This window comes from Symsagittifera roscoffensis, chromosome 6, assembly GCF_963678635.1.
Source record: "Symsagittifera roscoffensis chromosome 6, txSymRosc1.1, whole genome shotgun sequence".
NCBI lineage: Eukaryota > Metazoa > Xenacoelomorpha > Acoela > Convolutidae > Symsagittifera > Symsagittifera roscoffensis.
This window is the reverse complement of record NC_087067.1, coordinates 6762728-6773562: the sequence shown is the minus strand read 5'-3', so window position 1 is coordinate 6773562 and position 10835 is coordinate 6762728. Positions and strand designations below refer to the sequence as shown.

Here is a 10835-nt window from a genome sequence, read left to right as displayed (position 1 = left end):
TGACAAACAAATATTGTCAATAGTTTCGATCACACGAGTGTTTGTCAAATATCATTCACTTTTTGACCTTGAGTTAGTTATAAAAGCCTAAATTTTTATTTCTACTGCTTCCATACTTCGAAAAACTCTCACGTGAATTTAAAATGCGGGAAGAAATGGACATGGAGCCAGTGCATAGGGACTACGGGTCACGTGACTCCTCTCACAGAACCAGTTCCAGTTTGGAAAGCCAGACCCCTCAAACGGGGGAACTCCTGGCGATGGATCCGAAGTCTACCTGGATACCAATCCAGGACTCACCGAAGGAAGGAGCTAGAGTCACTTCAGGAACCAACATTCAGTTCCAAATGAACACAAGTCCCATGCAAGACTTGAGCATCGCGATGGAAAAGTTTCAACATAAATACCGAATGATGTCGAGGCACAAAAATGCGAATCATATTTTGGAATTGACGGTTTATTTTTTGACCGGTCTCTATGTTTTGCTGGCCGCTTGTCTTAATTTTGACCAGGCGAAACCGGTCGTTGTTTTCTACAGCTTGGCTGTGATATTCCTTGTCCATCGATTAGCAAGTGAGTACGATGAAAAAGGTTAATTATCTTTTTTTTTTCGAAACTTCAAAACCAATGAACTTCATTACGAGGTCAAGCTGTGCACTGGATAGGCGCACAATTTTGTATCTGCATGTTCCTGGATTCCAACAAGTTAAATTTTGTCGGAACGATCAAAGAAAATGAAAGAAATTAAATAACAAAGGGAGCGTTTTTGTTGCGGAATCCTCTGACAATTCACAATATACACAGTTTGGCCTCAAAAAAATGTTCAAAAAAATTTACGCATTCAGAGTTGCTTTGATAGTTTCAACGCCAGATATATATGTACAGGCTTTTTTCAAGCTGCATTTTTTTTTTTTGGTTTAGAACCAAGATACAACAATCTTCTCGATTTTCCTTTCTGGCAGAAGTCATTCAGCTCAATTTCATCTTCATCCGGATCTGAAAGTACATGCAGACGACTTCTGTCATGTGGGTTCTACATTGCAGTATGTGCAACCATCGGATTCCTTGTGATCTTCTGGAACTACAGGGATCCGTCGCGACTCATTTCAGCCGGTGGACTCCTGTTCCTCGTATTTTTCTCAGTTATCATGTCCAAGCACAAATCAAACATCAACTGGAAAACGGTCTTCTGGGGTCTCTTTCTTCAATTCGCCTTCGGAGCATTCGTGCTTAGAACTCAACTGGGGTTCGACATCTTCGAAGGGCTCGGAACCGCCGCACGAACATTTCTGAACTTCTCCCATTTCGGAATCGAGTTTGTGTTCAAACCATCCTACCCTCAAGACACTCCGAATGCCGTTTCGAGAAATGGTTCCGAATCAAACATGCCCACGACCCCTGCAAGTGAACATTCATCAACTCCAATGCCCACTATTCTGGGAGTTACAGTACTAATGATCATTCCTTTTTTCTCAGCATTCATTTCGGCTCTCTACCATTTAGGCTTCATGCAGTTCTTAATAGGAAAAATTGCTTGGCTGATGCAAAGAACAATGGGTACCTCTGCTACCGAATCAATGAGTGCCGCCGGAAACATCTTCGTTGGCCAAACCGAAGCACCGCTCCTTATCAAACCATTTTTGCAAACACTGACAATGTCGGAACTGCATGCAATTATGACGGGTGGTTTTGCCACTATTGCAGGCGGCGTTTTTGCCGCCTATGTTTCGATGGGTGTCTCGCCCTCTCATCTCATTTCGGCGAGTGTCATGTCCGCACCCGCCGCTTTGTCGTTTTCTAAGATCGTTTATCCAGAAGTTGAGAAGAATTTAGAGGACGAAGATGAAGATGTGGAAGAGAAGAAAAAGCCAGAAGACGATGGCTATGAGAACCTTGTTCATGCAATTTCTGCTGGCGCTACGGACGGTATGACAATGGTTCTAAACATCATAGCGAATCTGATTGCGTTTCTGTCTCTATTAGCGGCTGTCAACTACCTCGTCACTTATTTTGGATCCCTTGTCAACATTCAAGGTTTGACATTATACATGATATTCCAATACGTGTTCTACCCCCTTGCTTTTCTACTCGGAGCGGATGCGGAAGATTGCACGCGAGTTGGGGAGCTTCTCGGGCTTAAGACGATAGCTAACGAGTTCTTGGCCTATGACCAGATGACCAAGATGATGAAGGATGACCTTTTGACCCCGAGATCTCAGGTTATCGCCACTTACGCCCTGTGTGGGTTCAGTAATTTGGGGTCAATCGGGGTTCAAATTGGAGGCATGGGAGCTCTGGCACCGAATCGGAAGGGGGATCTGGCTCGGATTGGAATCAGCGCTTTCGTCACTGGAAACGTCGCATGCTTTTCTACAGCTTGTATCGCTGGGCTGCTGTATAAATCAGACTAGCTTAAACTTCAACTTCAAGTCTGAAATAAATCTAAAAACGTTGAAACCTTTTCAGTATACTGAATGCATTTAGTCTAGCTAATGTAATTTTAATGCAACTTTTTTGAGGGTATTGCTTATATTCTTATTCTGATGATTTTGATTTTAGAACATTTATTGTTATGGTTTTTAAAGTCTTGCAGCTAAAGAACAACTACTAAAAATCGTCAAAAAATTTCTACTTTTAAGCCCAGTTTAATTATTCGGGAGTCAAAGTTAGGCAGGGTTAGACAGATCCGGATCATAGAGCAGAAAAGAGCAGAATAGTTCAGGAAGCAGCAGTAGGGCAGACATTTATCAATGCAGCTGAGTTAAATTAGAGGAATCGATCAAAAATGATAGAAAAAAAATCTGCTCTTAAATAAGAAAATGAGAGTTCGTCTCAGAAATATAACAGTAAATGCGTGTACTTAGTAAATACTGTTTCAAAAATAACTCCCATTTTTTTTCGGATTTTTACTGCTAAGAAAAAAACTAAGAAAAAAAACTAAGAAAACTATTGATTGAAAGTTCCAATAATCCAAAAATTTTGCGTTCACTTCTCTCCGGTAAAAAAAAAATACATCGTTTTATCTCTATGTCGAGACCTATTACCGGAAGACGTTAGTATTTAGTCAAACTTGATAGAAACTTGAACAGTCGTTTTTTTTACATCAAAAAGTTCAGCAAAGCGTGATTGAGTTGTACTCAAAATGAGTTAGACCTAGACACCTGAGTGAGAGAAATCCGAAAAAAGGAACACGTAAACATGTGTCATCTGAAAATGCTACTCATTTAGCTTGGTCTTTTGTTATTTCAAGGCTGGACTCTTGTAACAGCCTCTTTTTTGGTTTGACTGCTGACCACAGTTTTATACTTCAGCGCGCTTGAAAAGCAGCTGCTCATTTTAGGATTAAAATTTAGTGCGTGATAACAATTGTTGCGGTAACCAAAGCATCTAAGTTTGCTGATAAACTTGATTTTTCAAAAATCACGGAATCTCAAATGCGATAATCGGGGTTACATCATCATACTAAAATTTTACTACGTAAATTATGATTTTTATTCCGCGAACTCTCGGAGCGTTGGTAAAAAATATCGTCAGTTTTTCATTTTTTTTCCAGCCGATTTTGTCAACTGCAAAGAAAAATTGTAGAAATTTAAGTTTAGCATCACTCAAAGCCATATTAGTCAGGGTTTAGATTTCAGATTTTTTTTTTTAGTAATCAGAATGACCGGTCGAAATTTTTCGACTTTTGGACAACTTGAGAGGAAACTCACCGAGAAAGTGACCTTGTCATTTTCATTCTTCTTCAAGTTGTTCAATGCATAAGCTAGTATTACTTCTCAGTCCTGCAGTTTTTACCCAATTCAGTCACTATTCACTAAAAACTAAAATGAATTTAGAACAACAGGGGAAAAAAACAAAAAATACTATTTTTTTTAACAGAGAGTTTCGATTTTTTTATAATTAGTCCTCATACTCGATTTTCTGATAGTAAACTAATATTAAACTACCGTGGATTAAACGTTCTGTGCTACTCGCATATCAACAGATTACCTTTTTTCGGCTAATTTGATTGCAGCAGGTAATACAAATAATTCAGTTTGGTTTGTTACATGGCTAGGTTTTAATCAAGAATCTCGCTAAAACTGAGCGATTGAAAAAATACGATTCTATTTTGTCAAGTTTTGTAACGTTATTTTTTAAAACCGTACGTTATTCAAAAACTACAAAAAAAAGGTTTTTTTTTTTTCAAAATAGTGTAGCTTTTTCTGCGTGGTGTGATAAAAGGATCTGACAAAAATCTGTTTTTTAGATATTTTCGAAAGTCTTAATAACATAGAAAAATCGAACAAAAATTCTGTAGAAAAATTACTAGAAACACAAAAACATCGTATAATGATTTTAAAAAATTTCAATTTTTTTTCCAATTTTTTTTTGCAGAAAATTTTTTTCGATGTTTTTGATTCCTTTAATGGCGCTAAAAAAATCAAACACTTTAATTTGCCGTGCTCAAAACTACATTTGTAGGGCTTAAGTTAAACATAATTAAGCTGTTGTAAGCCTGCTCCCTTTATTCGCTCAAAAATGAAATAAAAAATCAAAATTTTAAAGCGTTTTTTTTTACAATGAGAAAATTTTGTAAAATTTTTTAAAGTTGTTGGAATCACGACTGAAAGGGTTTCATTTTGGTATATCACTCGACCCATTCCATGATTTTTTGTTGAACCTAATTTTGCGTGGAAAAAAAAAGAAAAAAAAAGAAAAAAAGAAAAAAATTTAACACAGTCGAACACAAAGTATCTCCACATTTTTGAAGCAGTTGGAACAATTAAAGAACTTATAGTTGGATATAATAATTTTTTCTTTGTTTTTCATCTTCTTGATTTTTTGGCTCGTTTAATTCACTCTAGTTTTAACTTTTTGGGTTATAGTAAATAAAAAGTTGGAACAGACAGAAATAATTAAAAAGAGCAATCTGCCAATTGTGAGCAACTTTCTCATGCAAATTTGAGTTTTAGGGTGAACTTGAGTCATACTTTCAGTCTGAAAAATTAGTTTTTGCATGCAAAATTTTCTGAAATAGGTCATTTGCGGTTTTTAATTAATTCTGTCTGTTTCAACTTTTTGCAACTCTCTATATAATTAGTAGCAAAAAGTTCGGACAAACAAAATTAATGAAAAAGAGAAATTTATCTATAGAAGGTTGCAAAAAGTTCGGACAGACAAAAATAATTAAAAAGAGCAATCTACCAATTTGGAGCAATTTTTGCATGCAGATTTTATTTTTTAGGTGACATTGAGACATACTTTGTCTGAAAAATTAGCTTTTGCATGCAAAAAATGTCTAAAAAAGGTCATTTGCTCTTTTTAATTATTTTTGTCTGTCCGAACTTTTTGCTACTAATTATATTTTGAAAACAAATTGCATGCAAAACCTAATTGTTCAAACCGAATTGGTGCCTCAAGGTTGTCTGAAAAACTAAATTGCATTCAAAACTCTGTCAAAACATTACGATTGATCTTTATAAATATACTTGAGCAGCAGCAGTCCTTTGTTTTATCACGTTCTGATTTATCTGATTTAAACTTCAAACAAACTATACGATAACTTTTAAAAATGCCAAGTTAATTTGGTTTTTTCACGCTCAGATCAAAGTTTACTATTATCCAAAAACTACATAATCACTTTAATTTTATACGCCTATTTAGCGCTTTTTGCTTATTTCTAAGTTTTGGAAACTGAAACTACTGCATGCTTTGCTAATTCTGTTCACAATCATTAAAAATGAGCTTGGAATGTGAAAATAACGATGGATTTCGTGAATCTAAAGAAGACCTCGATCCTTCTGGAATCCATGTTGGGGCTTCGCCAGGTCTCAAAGGTGCATTTCACCCTGTCGATGAAAACAACAAGAATCATTTGAGTTTCCGCAACAAAAAACCGATGCCCTGGACTAAAGTGGTCGAATTTGGGGAGAATTTTAAGATTGGAGCGAAAGAAAAACTATCACGAGATCTGACCAAACGAGTGATAGAACTAGTGGTCTATGTGGTGATTGGTGTGTACGTTATTGTGGCTTCCGTGCTTCATTTTGATGATGCGAAACCCACCCTCATAATATACTGCATAGCTGTCTTTTTCTACGCCCAGAAAATAAGCAGTAAGTTTTTTTTCTATTTTCAAGAACTAATTCAATTTTTTCCACAAAAAACATGAGTATGAAAAATGCAATAAAATTATCAATTTACTCATTATCCCGTCCAACAACCCCCCCCCCCACCCCTCAACAAAACAATTCGACAGCCTTACCACTCAAATGGATCCATTAACTTGAGCTAATGTATTTTACAATCTAAAGCCGCCTTAAGCGCGAGTTTGTTCTAAACTTGAAGTGAAGGCTCGTTTTTGTTCAAACCGTCAAAAAATTCTGTATTTTTGTGTGAGTCAATTTGGCTTACCGGAAAATGTCGGCGTTATTTTTGAATAATTTTATCGCCCCGCTCCTCTCGAAAGTCTTAGATTGCCCCCATCTACTGGGAAACTTTAGAAAGCGCCTAAATTTTAGAACTCGGAATACGCAAGTTGCTCAACTCTTCTCGAATCCAAGACAAACTCGAGCATCTCCTGAAGTCCAAGAGCTGGAAGTACTTGCGAATAACAATTTCGGCAGTCTTCTACATAATTATAGCATGTCTCATCATTTTTGTCACTATCTATTGGAACTATGAGGATCCTGTTCGACTCAAATCTGCAGGCGGACTCCTCGTTCTCGTCCTGTTTTCAGTCCTAATCTCTAAACACAAAACTCATATCAAGTGGCGCACTGTATTTTGGGGCCTTGCTCTTCAGTTCGGATTTGGAGTCTTCGTTCTCCGAACCGACGTCGGCTTCGATCTGTTCGACTGGCTCGGCGAAACTGCTAGCGACTTTCTGGATTTCGGGTTGGTCGGAGTTAACTTCAACTTCCAGCCGCAAGGAAAGCCCCCTGTCAGTATTTTTGCCGTCACCACTCTTATGATCATTCCTTTCTTCTCAGCTTTTGTTTCGTTCCTCTATCACATCGGCTTAATGCAGTTTATCATCAGGAAAATAGCGTGGGTGATGCAAAAGACTCTGGCAACGACAGCCGTGGAGTCTATCAGCGCAGCTGGAAACATATTCGTCGGCCAAACTGAAGCACCGCTTTTGGTCAAACCATACATACAGACTATGACTCTATCTGAACTGCATGCAGTTATGACGGGTGGTTTTGCCACTATTGCAGGCGGCGTTTTTGCCGCCTATGTTTCGATGGGTGTCTCGCCCTCTCATCTCATTTCGGCGAGTGTCATGTCCGCACCCGCCGCTTTGTCATTTTCTAAGATCGTTTATCCAGAAGTTGAGAAAAATTTAGAGGACGAAGATGAAGAAACTGAGCACGTTTTCTTATCCGAAAGAAAAGCGAATGAGACTGAACAAAAGGAAGACGAAGATAGCAGAAATGATGTCGCAGAGGAAATCAAACGTGATCGAGTTAGCGATTCTGGTTATGTGAACTTTGTTCACGCTATAGCAGATGGCGCAGGGGATGGAATGAAGATGGTGCTGAACATCATCGCCAACCTAATTGCCATTTTGTCACTACTAGAAGCTACCAACTACATGCTAACATACCTGGGCGAATTGATAAACATCAAAGACTTGACGCTGTATGTTATGTTCCAGTATATATTCTACCCTTTGGCGTTCATTTTGGGAGCAGATTCAGATGATTGTTTGAATGTGGGAGAGCTTTTAGGACTGAAAACTATCGCTAACGAGTTCATAGCCTACGATCAAATGGGACGAATAAACGCAGGCAGTCAACCTCTTTCGGCTAGGTCAAATATAATCGCAACTTATGCCCTCTGTGGGTTCAGCAATCTGGGGTCAATTGGCATCCAAATTGGCGGGTTGGGAGCATTGGCTCCGAACAGAAAAGGAGACATGGCCAAAATTGGAATCAGTGCTTTCATCACTGGAAGCATCGCTTGTTTTTCAACTGCATGTATTGCTGGACTTCTCTACGAATCATAAGTCATCGGGCATTTATACTCTTGTAACAAGTTGGCATCCTCCCCTACCCCCCCCCCCCCACCACCACCACCACCACCCATTTAAACCTTTATATTTGGAGGGTATGTTGGCTTGGTTCTAAGCTGAAGATTCATTCGATCAGTATCGAGTATTTTGATTGCAGCGTCGAGAAAATTGAATCCAAATTAAAATTTGGGGGTAGGGTCCTAACTTGATCAAAAGGGGAAATGTAACTTCATTCAGTTTTTGTACATAAAGTTTTTAAAGCTTGACATCTGTTTTGTAAACTTTCAGCTTCATTAATTCCAATTTTTTTTAAAAAAAACTTTCATCTTTCGGTATTTTGCGGGCAGTCTTTGCCCTGAAGATTACGTTTTTGTATGTCAAAAATCCGTTAAATCAGCCCAAAAATGCCTCCCCAATAGATTTTAGTCCTGAGAGACTTTTAAAAATATGTCGAAAGTTTCATCTAGTCATGTTAAAGGTTTTTGCACAGTTTGTAAAAAATCCAAAAAAATCTTGAAAGATGTTAAGAACTGCTGGGCTTTCAACAAGTTTTGTAAATTGTTCGTAATTTTGTAAATTTCGTGAATGTAAAGTTATGGTTTTCAAAAAAAAACATAGTAACAACAGTTTTCAATTTTTGAAACAAATGTAACTTTTGCAACCTTTTGAATATTTTGGAGCTAAATTGATTACAAATCTGAACACTATGATTATACGAAAACAGTGTGCAATAAATCATAAAAGCGTGTCATGTCCGCACCCGCCGCTTTGTCATTTTCTAAGATCGTTTATCCAGAAACTGAGCACGTTTTCTTATCCGAAAGAAAAGCGAATGAGACTGAACAAAAGGAAGACGAAGATAGCAGAAATGATGTCGCAGAGGAAATCAAACGTGATCGAGTTAGCGATTCTGGTTATGTGAACTTTGTTCACGCTATTGCAGATGGCGCAGGGGATGGAATGAAGATGGTGCTGAACATCATCGCCAACCTTATTGCCATTTTGTCACTCCTAGAAGCTACCAACTACATGCTAACATACCTGGGCGAATTGATAAACATCAAAGACTTGACGCTGTATGTTATGTTCCAGTATATATTCTACCCTTTGGCGTTCATTTTGGGAGCAGATTCAGATGATTGTTTGAATGTGGGAGAGCTTTTAGGACTGAAAACTATCGCTAACGAGTTCATAGCCTACGATCAAATGGGACGAATAAACGCAGGCAGTCAACCTCTTTCGGCTAGGTCAAATATAATCGCAACTTATGCCCTCTGTGGGTTCAGCAATCTGGGGTCAATTGGCATCCAAATTGGCGGGTTGGGAGCATTGGCTCCGAACAGAAAAGGAGAAATGGCCAAAATTGGAATCAGTGCTTTCATCACTGGAAGCATCGCTTGTTTTTCAACTGCATGTATTGCTGGACTTCTCTACGAATCATAAGTCATCGGGCATTTATACTCTTGTAACAAGTTGGCATCCTCCCCTACCCCCCCCCCCACCACCACCACCACCACCCATTTAAACCTTTATATTTGGAGGGTATGTTGGCTTGGTTCTAAGCTGAAGATTCATTCGATCAGTATCGAGTATTTTGATTGCAGCGTCGAGAAAATTGAATCCAAATTAAAATTTGGGGGTAGGGTCCTAACTTGATCAAAAGGGGAAATGTAACTTCATTCAGTTTTTGTACATAAAGTTTTTAAAGCTTGACATCTGTTTTGTAAACTTTCAGCTTCATTAATTCCAATTTTTTTTAAAAAAAACTTTCATCTTTCGGTATTTTGCGGGCAGTCTTTGCCCTGAAGATTACGTTTTTGTATGTCAAAAATCCGTTAAATCAGCCCAAAAATGCCTCCCCAATAGATTTTAGTCCTGAGAGACTTTTAAAAATATGTCGAAAGTTTCATCTAGTCATGTTAAAGGTTTTTGCACAGTTTGTAAAAAATCCAAAAAAATCTTGAAAGATGTTAAGAACTGCTGGGCTTTCAACAAGTTTTGTAAATTGTTCGTAATTTTGTAAATTTCGTGAATGTAAAGTTATGGTTTTCAAAAAAAAACATAGTAACAACAGTTTTCAATTTTTGAAACAAATGTAACTTTTGCAACCTTTTGAATATTTTGGAGCTAAATTGATTACAAATCTGAACACTATGATTATACGAAAAAGGTGTGCAATAAATCATAAAAGCGTGATTGCATGAAATACTGTTGAAGGGTTTTTTAAGCAAACCTTTCGAATAGTTTACACTCTTATGGTTGCAAATCAGAATTATTTTTCTCAGCAGTTTTGCTGATCAAATTGTTCTAAATATTCTTCAGAGGGGTGTAAGATGTTTCGAACTTGTTTTCTCTGACTTTATCTCTAATCTATCTATCTATCTATCTATCTATCTATCTATCTATCTATCTATCTATCTATCTATCTGTTATTTAACTGGCGTTTCATGTGACACATGTTTAAGAAGTCCCTATGTTGACATGTTTAAGAGAACTCTATCTTTGCATGTTTAAACTTTTCAACGTATTATTTTTTGCATGTTTAACGGAGGTGTTTTTTGCACGTGTTATGCTATATCGTATATTAAAATTTCATTTAGCACAGGTTTAGGAAGTCCTTATGCTGGTCTAATAAACGGCTAAAATATGCAAGGGTTGAAAAGTTTACTCAAGTCAGCGTTTCGAAATCTGATGGAGCTCGAATGCTTCAAAACTCTTCACATTTTTTCCTTTAATCGCAACGTATAACTATCACAGTTTTTCTTTCACAGTTTACTTAAAAACATTTGAATTTCGCAACCCATAGTGGGGTGCTATCGGGGTACACTCGAGGGCT

At 37.6% G+C, this 10835-nt stretch overlaps 2 protein-coding genes across 2 annotated transcripts; both read left to right on the top strand.

The window, feature by feature from the left end:
* LOC134847937 (solute carrier family 28 member 3-like) lies at positions 1–2539 on the top strand (the record flags this gene model as incomplete). Its single annotated transcript, XM_063865233.1, is given in 2 exon segments — positions 1–573; positions 922–2539. Coding segments are annotated over 2 exon segments (1920 nt in total). The 3' UTR covers positions 2412–2539.
* A 2895-nt stretch (positions 2540–5434) lies between these two features.
* Positions 5435–9442, top strand: LOC134848577 (sodium/nucleoside cotransporter 1-like). The gene is made up of 3 exons (XM_063866092.1): positions 5435–6098; positions 6504–7990; positions 8744–9442. Exons 1-3 carry the CDS (start codon positions 5723–5725, stop codon positions 9440–9442), a joined length of 2562 nt encoding a protein of 853 aa, XP_063722162.1. The 5' UTR covers positions 5435–5722.
* The last annotated feature ends 1393 nt before the right edge of the window (positions 9443–10835 follow it).